At 37.2% G+C, this 23,224-nt stretch overlaps 1 protein-coding gene across 3 annotated transcripts in view; it reads right to left on the minus strand.

Moving 5' to 3' along the window:
- The window catches only part of FGF12 (fibroblast growth factor 12), a 561,799-nt gene that overhangs the window by 156,930 nt on the left and 381,645 nt on the right, over nucleotides 1–23,224 (minus strand). For all 3 annotated transcript variants that reach the window (XM_056121186.1, XM_056121185.1, XM_056121184.1), the window contains one exon: nucleotides 10,846–10,949. In XM_056121186.1, coding sequence (XP_055977161.1) covers nucleotides 10,846–10,949 — 104 coding nt within the window. The remainder of the gene's footprint in view (nucleotides 1–10,845; nucleotides 10,950–23,224) is intronic.

Below are 23,224 nucleotides of genomic sequence, written 5' to 3' on the forward strand. Positions count from 1 at the left end.
TGTTCTCTTTTATCTTGTTTTAGGGCCATACCCTGAGGCTCACAGGGTACAGGTGGCACTGAAAATTGAACACGGGTATGGTGTAGGCAAAGCAAGCATTTAATCCACTGAACTATCTGTCCAGCTCTCCTATTTTTGTTTTTGTTTTTGGCCCATGCCAATGGAACCTTCTCAGGCTTATTCCTGACCCTGCACACTGGGATTACTCATGTTAAGGTTTGAGGACCATATGTAGTGACTGGGATTTACCTCAAGTGGACTGTGTAAAGATGAGGTTTGTGCTATAGTTCGGGCTCCTTCAGTCCTCCTTTAAAGAAAAAAAATTTTCACATTACAACTTAGATTTTAAGTGTGGCAGATGTCAGGCACCCTGACTCTTCACATCAATATTGCTGGGTTTGACAAATATGACAACATAAGTTGCTTAAAATTTTAAAATAATCAAACAAAAGTAGTTATTTCTCTACACTCTTTCTATCCAGACATTGCTATGTGACCTAGTTCTTCCATATGTGGATGCACAGTGGGTCTTCTAGAGAATTCTGTTTTACAAATGTAGGTATTTTCTCTTTCTCTCTGTGTCCCTTGACTTTTATTACCCAGAAAATACACATTACTTGGAGTCATAAGAGTCATCTTGTAAGGTAAGTAAATGTAAAAACTTTCAACCTCATGGTCTCATTGGACCACTTAATGAAGCATAATTAATAATTTCTGTCTCAGACTTCTAGTTATGAGACAAAACAAAAACTTCTGATCTATTTAAGACACTGTGGTAAACATCTCTTATATGTACAATTTAGTTAACCTCCCAATTGATGTTCAGAAGTGAGCACAAGAAAGTGAGCACATTAAGGGTTTGTCTTTGGGAAGTAAAATCAAAGGGAAAAAGAGATCAAATTAGTGCATATATTGACACTGCAAAACACCAAAACTATTATATGTCGCAACCTGAATAACAGGAATACACAATTACTGAACAATTCATGATCCAATTCTTTCCTAAGGATCACAGAGTTTGCTTTTATCATTACCCTACAAATTAGGCATAAGCAGGAAATCTCTTAGATGAACCAGGACATAATGGCCCAGGGGAGATTGTCCTCGCCATGCCCTCGAAAAACTTTGAGGTGTTGAAATATGTCACTTTTGATATATTTCATACACATTTTCTATGTTTCTAATGGACTTTCCAGCTCATGAGATACTAAATGTTTGTGATGCAAAACAAGCATTAGGTGTACCATAAATAAAGCAGTTGAGGATGTAAAAATGCAGTGCCTTGTGATCTGTCACTGCTACCATTATTATGATTTGGACACCTAACAAAGTTTTTCTGCTTTGTTTTGACTTCTAACATTCATTTTCTCAGCACTTTATGTTCAAATATTCAACTCTCTGCAAACTCAATGATAAGACCGTTGGCTGAAAGTCCACTGATTTTTCTTTACATTTAACACTCATAATTCTGATCTTTGTTTTCTCCCTGGAGTCTACAAAACACCACAGCATATAGACATATCATATAAAATATATTTCTCCCCAGGTGAGTTATATAAGGAGACATTTTGTAAAAGAAAAGTACCCAAAAGCTGAAGAACTGGTTCATGTAAAAGAGAGAGAGGGAAAAGAATTAGAAAATGGATCCATATCTTTTCACGTATTTTTGTTTAAAATCCATGAAGTATTTACATGTGAATCACTAATTCTTACATTGGTTTTGGAGAAAGACAGGAAAAGAAGACGAACTTGTAGGGCAGGGAATCTCTTTGGGGAATTAGGTCTGACCAGAAAGTGACAGTACAGTTATAACTTTTCAGATGAAAGGTACTGGATAATCTTTCAGCAGGAGCAACAGAAGCAGGAAGCAAATAGAGCTTTAGCTTTCTCAGAAAGTTTGACCTCTCTGAAAACTGGTCCATCACTTTATCTATTTATGATTTTTAAAAAAATACAACAAACTAGTTCACACAAGAAAGGCAGCTGTTGGCTCAGGAAACTTAAAAAGTTCAGAAGTGGGGTTGGGTCAGGTGTGACCTCATGCACAACGTCAACGGTTGTTAAAAAAAAAGGACTATCACAAGATATCTACGGATTGCTCCTTGTACTTTTAAGTTGTCTATAGTCCTTCTATCTCCTCAGCTCTCAATCTAGTTTTCTGTTTTTTTTAAGCCCAATTCTCCTTCAACAGATAAAGTATTGCATCTGATGCTAACTTCCCCCAATTAGATGAAAACTATTCTACAAACATTGCAACCAATCTCCCATGGCCAGGGTGGAAGGGTGGATAAAGACATTGGGGTAGAGCTGGAGCGATAGCACAGCAGGTAGGGTCTGTGCCTTACATGCGGCCGACCCAGGTTCGGTTCCCAGCATCCCATATGATCCACTGAGCACACCAGGCATAATACCTGAGTGCAGAGCCAGGAGGAACCTCTATGCATTGGCGGGTATGACCCAAAAGCAAAAAAAGAAAAAAAATTGGGGTAAGGACAAAACAGTTATCACTAGATCACGACGATCATGACCATCCTGTTATTTGTTGATTGCCTCGAGCGGGCCCCAGTAACGTCTCCTTCATTCTAGCCCTGAGATTTTTTAAAAAGTGCCATATTCAAGGCTCTTTCAGAGTTAGGAGAAAGAGACCTTTCATTGTTACTGGTATTTGGCATATTTGGTATGGCATGGGGAGTTTGCCAGACTCTGCCGTGTGGACAGATTACATTCAGTAGCTTGCAAGTTTGTCCAAAGTAGGAATGAGATGATAAGATGTTGCGGCCGCAAATGCAGCCGCGCACTTCTGGGAGCTGGGTTTTATAGTCTCTGATGTTAGTCTAGTCTAGTCTAGTCTAGTCTAGTCTAGTCTAGTCTAGTATAGTTTCTGGGTTGTATAGTCTAGATGTTGGGATAGAATTAACCCTACATAAACTTTATGAATTGATAATATGAAACTTACTGATGAGATCCTGAGTATCTTCTTTAATTACCAGTACTGATCCTGCTGATGGTGATTATGACTAATACTGAGCATTAACTATAATTGAGGTACACTTTTTTGCATGCATCTGTTCATTCAACTCTAAATATGATTCCAAATAGAAAAATCTTTCATCGGTATCACCATTTTACAGATAAGGTAATGAAATCTAGAAGAATCTCCAGTGACACAAAGGAAGTCACAGAGCTATGATTTAAAGTTTTATTCTAGTGTTCATTTTCTTAAATATTGCTTAACACTGTATGACTCATGAATGACTAAAAGAACACAATCAAGATGTCTCATATATGACCACATGTTGACTTACTATGACTAATGGCAATATAGAAAGAAACAATATAGAATTTAGCATCATTTTCAAATAATTCAAGTAAAGGTTCTCATTAATGTTGCTCTCCGAAGTGTAATACTATTTTTAATTTCAAATGAAGAATGTTATTAGAAACACATATGCTATTTTTTGCAATTAAGACTAACTCTTTATTAACATTTCCCACAAGTTGTAAACTAAAATAAAAGCAACAGTACTTACTCTGAAAATACCATAAAGGATATTTACCATCAATCAGTCCTAACTGAAAGTATAAATAAATGATCTGTTTCCTTCTGAAGAAAGGCAACCTAATTTCAATGGATGGATACACGAACACATGTCAAATGTTTGCAGGCAAAAACTGCCAGATTTTTAGGTGGGCAGTATTCCACATTTTTTTAGATTTTCATCTTAAAAGAAAATCCCAGTATAGTTCATTAAAATATACTGGAGTAAAACTAAAGAAACAGAATGAGGTATAGGTTTTGTGACCAAAATATTAACCTAAAATTAAAAAAAAGGGTTACGAAATTCAAAGAAACCCCAAGAAATAAATGGGAAAAAATATATAGATGTCCTACAATGACTATGCTGGAGCGATAGCACAGCGGTAGGGTGTCGCCTTACAAGCAGCCAACATGGCCGACCCAAGTTCGATTCCTCCGCCCCTCTCAGAGAGCCCGGCAAGCTACCGAGAGCATCCCGCCCGCATGGCAGAGCCTGGCAAGCTTCCCGTGATGTATTCGATATGCCAAACACAGTAACAACAAAGTCTCCAATGGAGACGTTACTGGGCCCGCTTGAGCAAATCGACGATCCACGATCAACGGGAGGGCCTTTACCTTTACCTTTACCTTACCTTACAATGACTATGTAACAACTGTTGCTGAACAAGTCTCTGCAATTTGATCTTTGACTCCCTTATGTTCAGCTGTCATAGAGTTTACAGTTCTATAAATTACAGGACATTAATGTCCTGTGTGTTCTTTCTCCCTCTTTTTTCTTTATCCCCACAAATGTAGAGAACTTTTCAGAGACACCACTACTAGATCCAAGCAATAGTTCTGTATTTAAAAATATTCGATTTAAAAATATTCAGTTTTTAAAGTCAGGAAGTCAGCTGATGAGGAAATTAAACTTCTGACATGGAAAAGTTTTGTACTTCTATTTGATATATATATATATATATATATATATATTTAAATCTATAATTCTTTTCTAACACAGAATGAAAATCACTGTCACTGTCACTATCCTCCCGTTGTTTATCAATTTGCTCGAGCTGGCCCAGTAACATTGTGAGACTTGTTACTGTGTTTGGCATATCGGCTCTCTGAGAGGGCGGAAGATTCAAACTCGGATCAGCCGTGTAGGCCGCATGCAAGGTAAATGCCCTACCCACCATGCTATCACATTTCCAGGTAATAGCACAGTGGGTAGGGTGTTTGCCTTGCACGCAGCCGACCTGGGTTCGATTCTTCCGTCCCTCCCAGAGAGTCAGGCAAGCTTCTGAGAGCATCCCACCCACACGGCAGAGCCTGGCAAGCTTCCTGTGAAGTATTCGATATGTCAAAAACAGTAACAACAAGTCTCACAATGGACATGTTACTGGTGCCCACTTAAGTAAATCGATGAACAATGGGAGGACAGTGCTACAGTGCTATCTTCCTTTGAAAGATTTTCTGGCTAATATTTGCTCCAACTTTACGACTTTCATAAGCAGTATTTACTAGAAAATGACGGCATCTTCTACAATATCAGCCTTAGATAAGAGTTAACAAACAGATTCCACCTGAAAACTTTTCGTGTTTCATAATCTATTCAGAGTTGAACCAGTTAGTTGAACTAGAAAATATGTAGTCCCAATTTAAAAAAAAAAATTACAAAAACAATGAAACCAGATGGCCACTGAATGCTGCCAGAATCAAACTGCATGAAATATATCTATCAACCAAATCAACAAGATTTGAACGGACACATTTCACATGGAAATTGCAGCATTCAGTACTAATATCTGTATTACTCTATATCAGATATGTTGTCAAATTTCAGATAATTTGCATTTGGGCCTAAAAGCACATAATTCTAACAAAAGCAAAAAAAAAGGAAATACACAGATAAATACGTTAGAGTACAAAATATGGATGTTATTTTTGTCTACGGAGATAGAAAAAATATTTGTCATACTTTTAATAATGTGAAGTGTTTTATCTGTATGATAGTAGAAAAGAAAAGGAAAAAAGAGGGGTAAACTAAAATGCACCATCTCAATAGCACACCTTGTGGGTAAAATAGACTTATTGCTTTCAATATTAGCCTTCCCTTTTCTTTTTCCTCAGAGACCACTTCAATTTTCCCAGTAACTTTTGACTTATTTTTAATATAAAATCCATTTTGGGGAAAAATCTTGGCAGTGTCTTCTCTCACTGAAATACCAAAGTAAGGCATGGAATTCTAAACTGTACAAAAGGAAATGAGGCCACTGAGAAATGTTTTCCTTCTTGTTGTTATTGAATTCTTGATACCTTTAAATAAAGCTTTCCAAAAAACCATGATAGGTTGCCCTTGTTTTCAAAGAACTGAGCTTTGATATTAGATAGTAATGGTATGGGTAGTGCATCCCCAATTGGGATAGCAAGTCCAGATGAGCAATATAGGTTTTGAAAATAAAGACTGAACTTTTCTTAACCTACTTCACTTGTACTGAGTGACCTCATTTCACTCACTTAACTTTTCTATTTTCCAGTGTGGCGTCTGCCATACAGTAGTAATAACAGAGTTATTTCAAGGCTCAAGAGAGTCTACTTATATGATAGTTCAGGGGGAAATGAAAAATACTCCACAATGGAAATATTGTAATATATATATACATTATATATATACATATATATATATATATTACAGCAGGCTGGTATTATGAAAACCTCAGAGTTTGGGCCTAAATTTTTAACTTTTGGTTTTGTTACTCACCAGGATAAGCTTAATTCAACAATCTTTTTATACTCATCCTACATTACAGAAGTATTTTCAAAAGGAAATACATATCTATAACCCTTTAGAAAGAACAAAAATGAAAATATATTTTGAGTCATCAGGTTTATTACATACTACACATATATACACATATGTTTAGAGGGCCATACATGGCAGTGCTCAGGGCTTACTTCAGTGCTCAGTAATCTCTCTTGGTGGTGTTTTGGGGACCATACATCCTACCAGGAATTAAATCTAGGAATGGTCGTGGGCAAGACAAGTGCTTAACCCCTGTGTTATCTCTCCAGCCCACCCATCACAGTAAACTACACTACTGCTGTGATCATCACTACAAAGGATAATCTCACAACAACATTACATGCACATTAGAATATGAACTCCAAATAAAATTAGTATGAGTTAAGCGGATGATGAACAATAAAAGTATGCTTTACTTTCATCATAGTTTATCGCTCAGTAAAAAAAAAATCATAGTTATTAACATCATTAGTTATAGAAACCAGAATTTAGACATAAATGAATGGCATAAGGCCAAAATATTATCAACATTACTTCAATTTTATAAAGTAAACAAATAATTGTTTTAAGAAAAATAAGCTCTCGGGGGCTGGAGCAATAGCATAGCAGGTAAGGCGTTTGCCTTGCATGCGGCCAACCCAGGTTCATTTTCCAGAATCTTATATGGTCCCCCAAGCACCGTGAGGAGTAACTCCTGGGTACAGAGGCAGGAGTAGCCCGTGTGCATCATTGGGTATGACCCAAAAAGCAAAAAAAAAAAAAAAAAAGAGAAGAAAAATAAGCTCTTTTAATAAAATTTTAAACATTATGTCACCAAATGTCAGTGAAAAGTGTGCTAAGCTCATAAAACTATTCATCAAAAAATATACAACAGTATTAGCCAACATAAAAAATGACCTAGACATATTTCCATCTACTCAAACTATATCTAAGTACAATATCCATATATATCTGCAAGGCTCCTAAGTTGTTCAATCCATTTGTGTATGTGTATTGTTACAAAATTATTACCAGGTTTTACTCTTTTTATCACTGATTTACAAAATTATCCATAGTAGTTCCAGAGACATAATGTTCTAAACCCAATTTCATTACAAATCTTGTATCTCTTTCTTCCATCCTTTTAATTTAAATATTGACTAAATATAACTGTTAACTATAAAATAACTACTTCTTAATATAAACTTTTGGTGGGGAGGGATGCACACTCAGCAGTGTTCAGGAGTTACTCCTAGCTCTGTACTCAGAAATCACTTGTGGCAAGCTAAGAGAATCAAATAATTTTATTTTAAAGTAAAAACTAATTAAATTGGTCTAAAAAATGAAAGTCAACAAACATGCTATAGTCTCTTTGAAAGGAAGATGAAAATTTAGTAAAACTACATGCTTATGAGTGTATTCTTTTAAAAGGGGTCAGATGCTAAAAAAAATAATTAAAGGAATAGAGGTTAAACCTATGTTTTGATATAAATCAGCTGAAGAAAAGAACGCCAAAATTTTCAATCATGTGAAGAAATTTTAAAACATACTGAGAAGCAAAGCAAGATGTACAATATCGGTTGTGGCCAGAATGATAGTACAATGGGTAAGGTATTTGCCCTGCAAGCATTGATCTGGATTAGATCCCAAGCATCCCATTTGGTCCTCCAAGCATTGCCAGAAGTGATACTCCTGAGCGTAGTCACAAGTGAGCCTGAATACAGCTGTGTGGTCCAAAACCCAAAAATAAAAATAAAATTTAAAAAATCGATTATGATGATAAAAATATACCCAGATACATCAGTAATCCTACTAGGTACATACGGAGTAAATGCACCTCTAAAACACCAGCATTTCAGAATGTATCTCAAGACTATACTCTAAAGTCGCTAGGCATGCACCACTATTTCCTCTGACAAGTGATGGCAGAGGGTGGGGGTTGAAATCAGAAGAAAATTAAATTCCTAATTTAAATGTGACTACAAACCAAGTACACGATATTAAAGAAATGGTGACATTTGTACATTTGTCTTTGATAAGTCAGCTTGTTTAGACCTCTTCAGCTTTTCCCCTAGTGCACATTCTGCTTTATACTCTAGTTATGGCCTTTATCGGTGTACCCAAGTACACTGTTTCCTTCTCAGTAGGAAGCTGCTCTTCAAATGACTTCAAGCCTGAACATGTACCAAAAGCACTTCAAGAAAACCCATGATAAGAGCCTGTCTTTAAGTGCTCACAAGACTTCTGACTGCCCTGGTGCTCTCCTACACTGAAGAAAGCAGCAGTGTAATTGTGATGAAACACCCAATTCTCTTTTAGGCCTACCTCCTCCTATAGCATCTCCTTTCAGTTCCTATCAGTAAATAGCCAGTCCTATCCGTACTGTGTAAAACTGAAAACAGCACTCATTCCCAGGATCCTACAAAGAAAGGGAATGATTTTGAAAGTAGGAGCCCTAAAGATCTGCATCTATAATACAGGCTTTGCTCCCTTAAGTTCTGCAGTAGCAAGATAATGTGTTGTCACTCTTTTTTTATTTTATTTTACTTTATTTTATTTGCCTTTTGGGTCACACCCGGTGGTGCACAGGGATACTCCTGGCTCATGCCATTCAGGAATTACTCCTGGTGGTGCTCAGGGGACCATATGGAATGCTGGGAATCAAACCTGAATCAGCCGCTTTTAAGGCAAATGCCCTATCCGCTGTGCTATCACTCCAGCCCCTGTGTTGTCACTCTTACTAGGAAACTAGTTTGACTTTGTGAAGAGCAAGGCTAAGAAACTAGCTATCCCAAACAGGTTAAAGAGCAGGGAATCATTGGTTTCATTAAGGTGTACGGTCCTTTATTAAGGACATAGCCAAAACAAAACAAACACAAAAAAAAATTTTTTCGTTACAGCAAAATTCTCCATTCAAAAAAAATGGAAGCACAGGTCAAGGACCTCAGGTACATCAGTAACCTGTATCAATATAGCTCTATCACTGAGGGAGTGATATAGCTTGATATAGCTATATATCCAAACAACAGAGTTCACAACACCGAAAATGTGAGATCCAAACTACGACCACAAATCTTTAGACTGTGCCTGTCAAGGTGGCAGGTTGGGGGCCAGGTGGGGTGGACTTGCCTTGCATGAGGCTGCCCTTGTTTGGGTTTCAGGACCAAATCTGGCCTTCCAAGCACTGCCAGGAATTATCTCTGAGCACAGGGTCAGGAGTAAACCCTAAGCAAAGATGGGAGTGGCATCAAACCACGCAGAAAAATTTAAAAGAAAATGTTAATTAACTGAAATTATTCAGAAGAACTACCTGTTACCTTTATTGTCTTTTGTGAATATTTGCATTTAAAATATAGATGTACAGTAGTTGGACATTAAGATTATTATATTTATCAATAGGAATGAAAGCCCATTATCATAATCTAAAGCACGCGCAAATCTCTTACAAGAGAGAAAATATGTACATATATAACATATATAAATAAATACACACACAACATCGAGAGCAACCACATCCTCTCAGTGCAAAAGCTAGTTTCACTTTTGTTTATTTTCCATTTTTTATGATTTGGGGCCACACACTGAAATGTTTAGGAGTAATTTCTGGCTCTGTGGTAAAAAATTACTCAGGTGATGCTTGGAGGATTATATACAGTGTCTAGCTATCAAACCATGATCGGTCACCTCCAAGATAAGTACCCTAACCACTGTACAGTCTTTCTCACCCTGCAAAAGCTCTCTGGATAATAAAAGAGGAATTAGAATATCATTAAATTTTAAAAACAAGTCAGTACTAATAATGATAACACTAGTGCTATGTTATTTTATAGTTTTTTAGATTTTTTAAAGATTTTAGAGGTGGTCAACGTTCTCATTTTAAGGGTTTATAAATTAGTCCCTAAAAAAGTGAGTACTTACTCAAAAGAAAGAGTAACTAAACTACAAACATAATAAATAACAGAACATAATATAGTTGTTACTTCAGAAATTTATGATGGTGTTAAGGTGAAATTATACCAGGAATCTGACATATTAGGTACTACATCAATTGACTATATACAACAAAAACACAAGGCATTCTGAAATTATTTCTTTATATTAAGACCAAGAAAACGTATGGATTCTATAATTTCACATAATAAATTTACTTTGTGCATAAAAAAAAGTATTTGAGAGAAATAAAGTGTCCTATTCCTTAAATTAGATAAAAAGAAAAATCCAAAACACAGATTTATCCTCTAGAAGTTGAAGCTTGATAAAGAAAATTTATATTGTATGAAGACTACTAGTTTTTTCCCCCTGTGGAACATAACCTTTAACATGCTAAATTATAGCTAAATTATGAAATCCTCAGGATAATTCTGAGGTATTATGTCAGGAAATACAAAGTATTTCAATTTCCAATTTCATTTCTAATATAGTGGTTGTTATGTCACCCCTTAATGTGTTAGACTGAGATAGATATGCGTTCACATGCCTAGAGGCAGGCATGCGTGCGTGTACACACACATGTGCATGCACACACACAAAGCAAGGTACTTACTGAGCTGTAGAGATAGCCTTCACCATTCATAGCCACATAGAGGCTGGCCTTCACCCCCTGGATGGCCACCACACGAAGGCCCACAGGAATTAGATTGAAGAGAGCTAAGGTGGGAGGGAGGGGACAAAAAGAAAGGATTGGTGTTAGTAACCTTATGAATAAGTCATTATGATTGTTTCTTGGGAAAGAGAACAGTGGGTTTTGGTTGATGAGTGAGAACTAAATTCTTGTCACCAGCATTAATCACCCATGTGACTTCAGTAAGTCTCATAAACTCATCTGTATTAACAGTGCTACATTAGATGATTTCTAAGGACCTCATTTGCATCAGAAAATCCAAAATCTCAACATATTAAATGGGGAAATATGAGGTGAATTTTTAAAAAATAAATAACTTGAAAGAATTGCTGCAAGAGTAGAAAATGAATTTGTAGTCATAAGCAAGTATCAAGAAGTAAACCCCAAATATGTTACAGGTATAGAAGGATTCAATTTCTAGCAACTGAAACAGAGATATTTTTGGTGGGGGGGAAGTGCTCTTTGACTCTGTTTTCTCATTTATGGAGACTAGATCTCAGTAGAGGCTCAATAAAAGACTCAATTTTCATTTGAACTATTCTTCTCATGTTCTTACCACTGTCCCTGTGTTCCTAAAATAACTTAGGAAGTACAAGACCTTAAAATCTAGTCAGGGAGAGAAAATTCAAGACATATGGAATAATCTGATACAGTGTATAATTTATTTCTATAATTAAATGTACTATATGCATTTCTATATATACATTCCCTATGTTACAGAAGTTCAAGAAAATGAAAGATCTTTGTGGCCTGAAGTATTCAGGCAATGTATGACACAGAAGATTTAGTTAGACTAAGTTGAAACTTAGTACACATAAATGTCCAGAATAAAATGACAGTTCAGTATTACATAAAGTCAGGTAGTTCTGCAGGATGATGAAAAAGGGGTCAGATTAAAGTTTGTAGTTCACAGTAGGGAGAAATTGGTGAGGGGGTCACATAGATAAAATCCAGAAAAATACCACTATGTACTTTAGCAAATGGGTAATAGGAAGTTCAAGTATACAGATTAAGCTTTATAAAATTAGAAAAATGGAATTACAAATGGAATTATAAAAAGGGCAGGAGATTTCCAAGTGATATTGATCCCAGCAAATAGTAGCCATGTAATTTTGTCACTCATCTTCTCGTACCTGAGTTCCTAACTGTAAAATGGGCATAATAATCGCTACATAGTTGATAGGATAAACTCATTATCATGTTATTGAAAGTGTTTTCTAAACAAAAATATATTTCATCTATATAAAATTTAATTTTAATATATGATTCATCTGCTTATTTAATACTATGCACCTAGTGTCTGATATGAAAACTGACATATCACCTCAGTCATGTCTATTGAGCTCAGGTTCGCAAGTTTGCTTAATACTTCGTGCAAAACTGCTTTTCAAAGTGTCGATACTTTGGTCCTTAACCACAAAGGTATAAAGAATCTATAGCAGAACAGCGTCTCGACAAAGGTTTTCTGACACTCTGCTGTGACATTCTGGCCAAAATATCATATTTTATCATTTTCCTTTTAAATCGAATGCCCTCTAATATCTATTCTTAGCTTCATACAAAGTAATATATGATCTTGCTACATTTTCTTACATATCATGCAGTTTTCTATGATTACAGAATCACTATCAATAATGTGCAGCTTTAAGGGTCTTTATATGTCCCAAGCTTCTTCATTCAACATATCTTATAGGTGTCTTTTGCCCTCTGTGCAACCCTTTCCTTCACTGCTGCTTGGGTGGAATTGGCTATGGGGTAACTGAATCATTTCAGACCATGAAAACAAGGGCTGGTCCTAGGGGAGTGGTGGCAAGTGTGCTGTAAAGAATAGGTCCCAAGGGACTGTGTGGAGCATGAGCACAAGTTCAGCATTCAATTGTTTAGCTCTCGCTTTTATGTGAGAAAATAAGGCCTTGTTATTTTCCTCTGTACCATACGAACTTGATTCTAATCATTGTAGATACCAACAGCTAAAAACAGCAGATTTAGGAAACAAACTATGCATAAGGAATATACTTATATATTGGAAATAAGTACAACTACTGGAAAGTACAAAGTTCAATGTTAATTCCTTTTTCTGATGCCATTACTTTATTTGTTTTTGATGACTAAACATAGCCCTGGGGTCCAGAGGCCCTCGAACCATTTCTAGAAATACAACTAGCCTGGATGAAGGAGCATGAGCCATGCACATGTAAGGAATTCATCCCTGACCACTAAACCGTCTTCCTAGCACAACAGCAATAACTGTTTTGAGAAAAAATAATGCAACCCAAAATTGTGCATGTCTCTCTATAAAATAAAAATTTTCTAAGACAATTGCTAAGAGCATAGATTCATTCTGGTGAAATGGGAATGAACAAAGCAATGATAAAGATTTTCCTATCTGAGAAGTGTTAGAAAACTGTTAAAGGCAAGCGGCACACAAAGAACTTCTATGAAAGTTTTATATGAATCATAAAGTGATAATGGCTTTTAGATGGTATGCTTCAGGAAACACAACAAGCCCATTAAAAAATAAATGTAAAATTTGGTATGAGACTTTTTTTTCTGGCAAAGTTAAGAACAATTCTCTTTGGGAAGGTATGTATTGGACCTCTAAAGTCTCAAAAAGTGACAAGTAGCTTATTCTTACCTTTAAAATTTTATGTTCAGTGTAGCATATACTCTGGGGCTGGAGCCATAGCCCAGCGGGTAGGGCATTTGCCTTGCATGCAGCTGACCCGGCAGATCCGGGTTCAATTCCTCCGCCCCTCTTGGAGACCCTGGCAAGCTACCGAGAGTATCTCGCCCACACGGCAAAGCCTGGCAAGCTACCCATGACATATTTGATATGCCAAATTATTCACTAAGAATTATTATTCTCCAGTTATAATCTCCATATTCACAGTGACTGTCCCAACTCATAATAAAACTAGGCCACATCACTCTTGAAGACATGATCTGCACATGTCATTTCCCTCATTAAACCTTTAGTGTCTATCCAATTTTTGTAAGATGGATCTAAAGTCTCACCTTCTATGCCCTTCACAACCTGGTCTCAACCCATGTGAATCAACATAAGATATGGTTACAAAGCTTTCATGATTGGATTTCAGTCATACAATGTTCCAATACCCATCCCCTCCACCACCAGTATACATTTCCCAATCTCAACATCCCCAGTATTATTCCCACCCCTTACCCCCAGTATTGCCTCTACAGTGGGCACTTCTCTCCTCTCTCTCTCTCTCTCTCTCTCTCTCTCTCTCTCTCTTTCTGTCTCTGTCTCTTTCTGTCTCTCTGTCTCTCTGTCTCCCCCCCCCCCTTTGCGCTTAATGGCTTACAATACAGATCCTGAGAGGCCATCATGTTTGTTCCTTTACCCACTTTCAGCACATATCCCCCATCCTGAGTGATTCCCTCCAACCATCATTGTCATAATGATCCCTTCTCTATTCCAACTGTCTTCTCCCTAATCCCTTGAGACAGGCTCCCAACAGTAACAATCCTCTTGGTCCTTGTTTCTACTGTCCTTCATTGTTAGTCCCTAACTATGATTTTTTTTTACATCCAACAAATGAGTGCATTTTCTGTCCCTCACCTTCTGACTCATTTTGCCAGCATGATACTCTCCATGTTGATCCATTTACAAATTAATTTCATGACTTCATTTTTTTCTAACAGATATATAGTATTCCATTGTGTAGCTGTACCCTAGTTTCTTTAAACAGTATCAACCCACCTTCAACTCATCTTCTGTACTTCATTTCCTGGAAGATAACAACCTCACAGAGATTTTTTGCCATTTACAAAGTTCTTCCTTGATCATTAACAAAACTGGATTCCCCCCCACCCCTTGCCTATTATTTTATAAAACCTTTCCACTTGGAAATTTGGCTATTTTCATCCTTTTAAGACCTATTTTACTCAAGTGTCCCATGATCTTACCTAGATACTTCAGGCATAAGTGTTTCCTTTTTCATAATTGTTTAATTCAGGTATATCACTTGATAATGACTTTGGAAGATGGAATTATTGTTATTTTCTTTCACATATATCTCTGTTCTTAAAATGAAAACTCTTAAGAGTAGGCCTTTGCAATTTATGTTTTAATAATACGAACATATTTTTACTCCAGTAAATACTACTAATTTCAAGGGTGTTTAAAAATTACTATTTCTAGAAACTTGGGTTTTCTTACTGAAATAAAAACAAGTTTTTTAGGATAAAAATAAAAAACTTAAGGGCCAAAATGATGCCAGATTCGCCCACCTTCTACTTAGGTCCAACGTGGCCATAACCCAGAGACAAACAGAAATCTCAGACCCAAGCAACTTGCGGCAGAGATGGCCCGGGACTTTGCAATAGGCCTTCTCCACTGGGCCGCTCCAGATGGGGGCAGGTGCTATCATACCACCTGCCCTCTAAGTGCTCCAGTGGTTGCCATTTTCTAGAAGCCAGCAAGAAGCACCAGCTCCCACGTGACCATGATCCAGAGACACACACAGGGATCTCAGACCCAAGCAACTTGTGGCAGTGATTTCTTCAAACCCTAATTATTAAAATCTCAGAATTCCTAGAGCACGTGGATGCTCTTGCAGTCATACAACATTATATAATATCCTACAAAACACATTGTCTAGCAATTGTATTTTAGGCAGGTATGAGGGGAGGTAGGACTGGTCTCAAAATATCGAAGGTAACTAAAGTAGAGAAAGAATACTTTGCAAATTGTCTGCAACACAGGCAGGGAGAGGTGTGGAATGGGGGAGGGAATACTGAGGATTTTGGTAGTAGAAAATGTGCACTGGTGAAGGGATGGGTGTTTGATGACCATATGATTGAAGTTCAAACATGAATTTTTTGTCACTGTATCTTACGGTGAATTAACAAAAAAAAAAGTGGGGTGGGAGATATAAGAGCCAAAAGATAGTATAGTGGTTACTAGCTTACATGAGACCAGGTTTGATCCCTGAAATTACACAGTATCACCTGTCCCTCCCATGGAGGCTGCTGAGAACAGGTGGTCCAGTTAACCATGCAGCCCTAGGCCATGCATTAAACAGCTGGTTTGATTAGCCAAAAATCACTAGTTAGACTCCTGGACTTAACCACTTGGGAGGCCAATAAAATAATAAACTAAATAAGTAAAAACACTTAAAACTTCCCTAGCTTGGTTTTCAAATTTATGTAGTTATATTGATATTCAAAGCATACATCTCTGGAAAACAACAGCAAATTCACTTTAATATACTTCCTCTTCTCCACAGTATGACCTCCATTTTTGTATTATTTTACTCCATGTTTTCACTTGCTTCATTTTCTCTGCTTCCAATGTTGCTTTCTACATATGTTTATACTAGACCTCCTGTCATGCTAAGAATGACATGTCAGTTGCCAAGTTTTCTCTCACTTGCCAGCTGTTCTGATCCAACATCCAGACTATTTTATCACAATTTACAATTTTCTTCCTTAAAAATGTTTTTCCTACCAACTGTAAGATTGTAAGCTCCTCAAAATAAGAACCACAGCTAAACCACACATACAATATGAAAAGATGGAAAGAGGGCAGGCAGAAGAGAGGAGTAGGCTAGTGTACCACCTACCTATATATTCAGGAGCCAAATAAACATTTACTGTCACTGTCACTGTCACTGTCCTCCCATTGTTCATTTATTTTCTCTAGCAGGCCCAGTAATGTCTCCACTGTGAGACTTTGTTGTTACTGTGTTTGGCACATCGAATAAGTCACGGGGAGCTTGCCAGGCTTTGCCATGCGGGCAAGATACTCTTGGCAGCTTGCCGGGCTCTCCGAGGTGGTGGAGGAACAAACTCGGGTTTGTCACGTTGGCTACATGCAAGGCAAACGCCCTACCCAAACATTTACTGAACAAGGATAATTTACTAAAATTATCAGCTAAATAGATTCCAAGCATCTAAATCTGATGTTCAATCAACATTTTTACCTTTTTTGTGCCAAAAGGAATATATCATTCTTATAGTATAACATTGTTTGTCTTGCCACAGGGAGTTTAGGTTTATTGGGTTACTCCAATCACAGTGCTCCCATTCCTCTGTATTTATTCGTAACCTCTTTCTTTGTGCTCTGCTTCCTCAATAGTCAATCACCTTTATCTCCTAATGTGACTCTGTTAACTTGTAAATATTGCTTTTCTCTTCTCCTTAAGTCCTTTGCATAGTTAATTCAGAGTAATGAACTTCTTCGAGTATAGACAGAGGAAGACAGCTAATGCTATGCTTTTGTAATTTGGGAGTTAATTGACTCCCAATAATATTCATTCCTGGGGATCTGTTTTCTCAACTTAAGCCCAGGTTACTCTTAATTTCTAGCACCCCAAAAGCAGGGTCCTGACAAAGGACTGGATGGACCCAGGGCAAGTTGTGAGTTACCCTGACATCGAAATGGGCCAGGAACATTAAAAAAAAAAAAAAAACCAGCACCATAAAACTTAACTATAAGTTAAGAGCATGGTCATGCACAAATTCTGTCATGACCCAAAAAGTAACAACTAGATAAGGACCCTGCTAGGGTTAGGAAAGATTAATCTTGCCCGAACACTGTAGTCTGAGATCTATAGTGAGATGCCCCCAGGAAAGCCACCCTACAAGCTTATTGTATCTCTGACTGTGTTCATACAAAATAACTAATATTAAGGAGTAGAGTTAAGATGTTAATTACGATATTAATTAAGTGATTGAACTAAGGAAAGAAGAAAAACCCCTAGGTGGCACTTTTCCCTTGAGCCTGATCTGCGATCAGGAAGGGCTTTGATATGTGGATTGTGCTACCTCCAATGCTGGGGAGTTGGAGAGAGACTAGAGAGAGACCAAGGAAGCGAGTGGGAGCCCGGAGAGATGAGTGAGGGAAACAGGAGGAGACGGAATGAGGGGCTTAGAGAGATTGGAACAGGCATGTGGGGAGAAGGTATAAAAGGCAACTGATCACCAACCAGTCTGGCCTTCGCTTCCTCCTTTGTCCACCTATGACATCACCTGTCCCGGGTGGGGAAGCGGCCCAAGACCACAGAACACAGGTGGCAAGAGAGAGGCATGGGCTTCCCAGTTGCTTGGTAATTACACATCATTCTAAACCAGTTTATAAATATGACTTATATTTTGAACACTGGAATAATGATGATGATATTTTGGGGATCCATAAACCTAATTCAATCACTGAACCATCATAGGTGGATGTGGATAAGGGCAGAGGTAATAAAGGTAAATAACATATTTGCATCAAATTGCACTGATAAAATGGGGTATTTACAGCTAAAATACATCATGCAAAAACTTGGGATAAAGAAGTAAACATAAAACCTGAATCTATCAAACTCACAAAGAAAACATAGGGGTAATGTTCTTGACATTGGTCTTGGCAGTCATTTTTCATAAGGGTGCTGGAAGCACAAGTAATGAAAAGCCATGATGTAAGAGTGAGACTATCACTGTCACTGTCCTCCACTGTTCATTGATTTGCTCAAGCAGACCCAATAACATTGTGAGACTTGTTGTTACTGTGTTTGGCATATCAGATATGTCACGGGGAGCTTGCCAGGCTTTGCCGTGTGGGCGAGATACTCTCGGTAGCTTGCCGGGCTCTCCAAGAGGGGCAGAGGAATCGAACTCAGGTTGGCCATGTTGGCTGCATGCAAGGCAAATGCCCTACCCACTGTGCTATCGCTCCAGACCAAGAGTGAGACTGTATCATACTAAAGGCTTTAAAGCAGCAAAATAAATAATCAACCAATTTAAATGGCAACTTAAGAAATAGAAAGTATTTTCAAACCATTTGTCCGAGAGGAAGCTGATATTCAAAATATATGAGGAATGCTTGTGACTCAATAGTCAAAAACAAATAATTAAAAATAGGCAAAAATGCTTAGATTACCCTTGGCCCCAGAGTATAGGGGGGATAAGAAAAGAGAGTGAAGGGGAAGAGAGGGAAGAGATAGATGAGAAGCAATGAGGGTAGGGGTAATGGAGATTCAAGATTCATGTACTCTCATTGTGTCAAGGAATGACAGAGCTAAATATACAAACTTCAGAAAAACAATACTGAAATCATGAAACCCAAATTTCAACAACCAAATTTAAAAAGTGCCTGTCAAGATAGCAGGCAGGTGCTAGAGGGGAAGAGGGGGTGGGGGGAGGAAAGAGAGAGAATCTTGGAACATAGGTGGAGGGAAGTTGACACTCATGGCTGGATCAGTGATGGAACATTGAGCGTCAAAAAACCCAACTATGAATAACTTTTTAATTCATGGTGCTTTAATAAAATAAAATTTAGAGAAATCAAATTTAAAAGTTGGCAAGGAAATTACATGAATATTTCACCAAAGATGATATGCAAATACCCAAGGTACATGAATAATGTTCAACATTGTAGGATAACACTGTTTTGTCTTTCCTGCATAGCCTCAGGTAGTTTAGGTTTATTGGGTTGCTCCTATCACAGTGCTCCCATTCCTCTGTGTTTATTTGTAACTTCTTTTGTTGTGCTCTGTTGGCTTGTAAATATTGTTTTTCTCTTCTCCCTAAGTCCTCTGCATAGTCACATTCAGAGCAATGTTCTTTTTGTATGCACACAAGAAGACATGCTTTTGTAATGTGACTCTCAGTGATATTTCCCTCCTGGGCATCTGTTCTCTCACCTAAGCCTCAGCTGCCTTTACTTCCAAGTGCCCCCAAAAGCAGGGTCCCGACGAGGGACTGGATGGAACCAGGGCAAGCGGTAACCTATGTGCTACCCTGGCATCGAGATGGGCCTGGCCAAAGCGCCATAAAGCTTAAAGTTAAGAGCTTGGTCATGGACAACTGCTGTCATGATCCAAAAAGTAATAACTAGATTTGGACCCTGCTAGGGTTAGGAATGATTAATCTGGCCTGAGCACTGTAGTCTGAGTCTGTGGCAAGATGTTCCCAGGAGAGCTGCCCTACAAGTCTCAATGTTATCTCTTATTGTGTCCATACAAAAATAGCTAGTATTGACATGTTAATAGTTACTGGGCTGAGGAAAACACCTTAGGAGGTATTTTGCCCTTGGGCAGTCAGGAATGGCTTTGGCATGCCTTTTAGGTGGTGTTCCCTTTGAACTTGATGGGCCCTCAGGAAGGGCTTTCTCATGTTGATTTGGCTACCTGACTGGGGGCAGTGTCAGTCTAGACTGCAAAGGAGTAGGAGGCAAGAGAGTTGGAGAGAGAGGCAGAGGGGAGACTGGAGCGAAGGAAAAGAGGATTGGAATAAACTGCAACTAAGACCAACCAGCCTGGCCCTCGTCTCTTCTTTCATCTGCCCTTGGCCAACAGCTGTCCCGATCCGTGTGGCTCTAGAGCACCAAACGTGGGCGGTGAAACAGAGCCTTCCAGAGAGCCCGTGAACACACAACCTTCAGTGTACATAGTTTTTTACAGCTGGCGTACCTGGGTGGGCATGAACCACCAACCTTTTGGCAGTAATCCTCAGGCAAATGCAAATCAGACCACAATGAGATGCCAATTATAGATGTTAGGATTATCACTATAAAAAAAAATGGGGAGGTTCAGGTAAGGAGAAATCCCAAATGGTACTTCATGCATTCATGCATAGAAAATGTGAAGCCTTGAGTTTTACTGTAGGCACCACCTAGACGCTCAAGTACCACTGAGTGTGGTCCTGGTGACACCTGAGCATTGCAGGCCTTAGAATGAAACTATACAGTCCATAACACTGAACCCAGTATTCTGGCAGTTGTCCATATAAAAACACTTTTGAAAACTCAGAAAGGAAATAGTGCTTAAGAGCATGTGGAGAAATCAGAATTTCTTCATTTTTGGTGGGAATGTAAAATGATGCAACGACAGACGAAAATAGTATTGAGTATCTTCAAAAATGTTTAAAAAGAGTCACCACATAATCCAGCAATCCAGCTTCTAGAATGCAACTAAAATACTTAAATCAGGATTTAAGAGTATATATCTAAACACATCAAACTGTGTATATTAGATATTATGAGTTTTTCATTTATCAATTATAGTTCAATAGACCTGCATTTAAGAGATATGAAGAAAAATGGCAACTTTGAAATTCCTCACAGATAAACTTCATTGACACAGCTAACTCACATTCCTCCTTGTATTTATGTTACTTTACCATATAAATTTTCAGTACTCTGAAGCGATATTCTGTCATGGGAAACCATATGGGGCCTACCCCCAAAAAGGGACACAAAGGAATCTGCCAACAACCTAAGATACAGGAGATGTAAACATTTGTTAAAACATTGTGGTTCAAAGGCATTATGAATATAGGGTACATGATATGATGACAGCACTGTGCAAATCACTAGCGAACTTATTTATAGGAATAAGTGGGTGATGAATTTGAAAAATCTTGAAATTCTACAATGAAAATTTCAAAAATTTGATAACAATTCTAAATTTATATGGAATCACCAATTTATGAGTTATACAACTAAATTAAACTTTTCTATGTTAAATTGTGGTACTAATTTTCACTAAGCTACAAATAATTATATTTTATACAGAAAATATAAAATTACTGTTATGCAAAAAAATGTCCAAAGATGATACATACTATATACAAAATAATGTGAGAAATAAAAATTTACATCAATTTAAAATTAATCTTGGTAATATTTTTATCATCTTATTAACTTTTGGATATAATATTCACTTCATCATGGGACATTAATGTTTTCAAGCACAGTGCTCCAAATAATATGCTTATGGTTTATCATATATAATAGTGTTAAGACATAAGTCAATCTCAGGTTGAAATTTGAATGGAAGAAGTGCTTGAAAAAGCAACAAAAGGGAGAAAACATAGTAATTATACCATGTAAATGTCTAAAATTTTTTTCAAAAAGTACAGTAGAAATTTTTTCATGCAAAATGTAATTTTTTAATTATGTATCTGACTACATGATACTATTTCATGATACAAAAAGTCTAGACTCTTTTTTTGGTTACAAAGTAAATAAATAAAAGGACTGAAAAGCACTATTCTTAACTTTGGTGGAAAATTCCATGCCTCAGTTAAATTCCTAACACAGCACCATTTAAATATATATCATGTCCCTGATTAAAACATCAGTTGTTATTTTCATAAATATATTTGTTGCTATTGTTGTTTTGGCTTTGGCAGGCCACACATGGCAGTGCTAAGGGCTTTGCTCTAAGAGATAACTCCTGGCAGGCTCAAGGGACCACAAGAGGTACAGAGGACTGAATCCAGGTCTGCCATGTGCGAGTATAGTGTTCAATCCACTGTACCATCTCCTCAGCCCCCAGAGATCTTTATTAAGAACTTACTATATACCAGTGAAGGTTATGATTAGACTAGAAAAAATGATGATTCAAATATATGTACTCTCTTGGGGAAGCAGTTTCATCTGTGAATAGAAATTTTATTATTTTGCAGGCAAGTTGAAAGCATTGGAAATGTTCATTATTCCAACTGCCTATCATTGCCTCTTGGTATTAGGAATTTCTATCCAATGTTTACTAAACATATACTCAGTCGGGGTCTTATCAAACTTATTTATGCACAGCTTCCCTACACTGCATTTTCAAAATTGAACACATAAATAAAAATTGAAGATTTGTACTTACTGCACATAGAATATATTCAGAAATTTACATAGTACAAATTCTGAAAGGGCAAAGATATGAAATCGGTGTGGTGTGTGTGTGTGTGTGTGTGTGTGTGTGTGTGTGTGTGTGCATATGTGTGTAAGATGATAAAGGTTAGAAGGAATGAACAAGAAAAATATCCGCATCAACTAAGATGTTTGACTCATGTAATACTATATTGGATTATGAAAAGCTATTAAAAATGTATCTTTTTATTAAATTTAGTTTCAATCCAGATTAGCTAGTTTGGTGACCAAATGGTGACAATCAATACAAAATATATAATAAAGCACTTAATGTAACAACCAACGAAGCTGTGATAAAAAAGAAAGGGAAGAGTGAAAGAGGAAGTGAAGAAGGAAGGAGGGAGGAAGAAAATAACTAATTAAAATTTCTCCTTCACCACAGATAAGTCTAGTATCTTTCCTCATAACTTATAAAATCAGACTCCTTACTGTTTTTAATAATGTATAATTATGTACATTATTTACAGAGGACAGATTTTATTTTGAAATAGCATATTAATTTTGTAAAATAAGCAATAAAAACTACATCTTATGATGTACTAAAAAACAAAGTACCTTTTTAGAGAAATATACTGAGAATGAAGAGATCAGAGTTTATTATCTGGGCATTCTCAGTACAAGTTAGTTCAATATTGTTTCCAA

This window comes from Sorex fumeus, unplaced genomic scaffold, assembly GCF_029834395.1.
Source record: "Sorex fumeus unplaced genomic scaffold, SorFum_2.1 ptg000044l, whole genome shotgun sequence".
NCBI lineage: Eukaryota > Metazoa > Chordata > Mammalia > Eulipotyphla > Soricidae > Sorex > Sorex fumeus.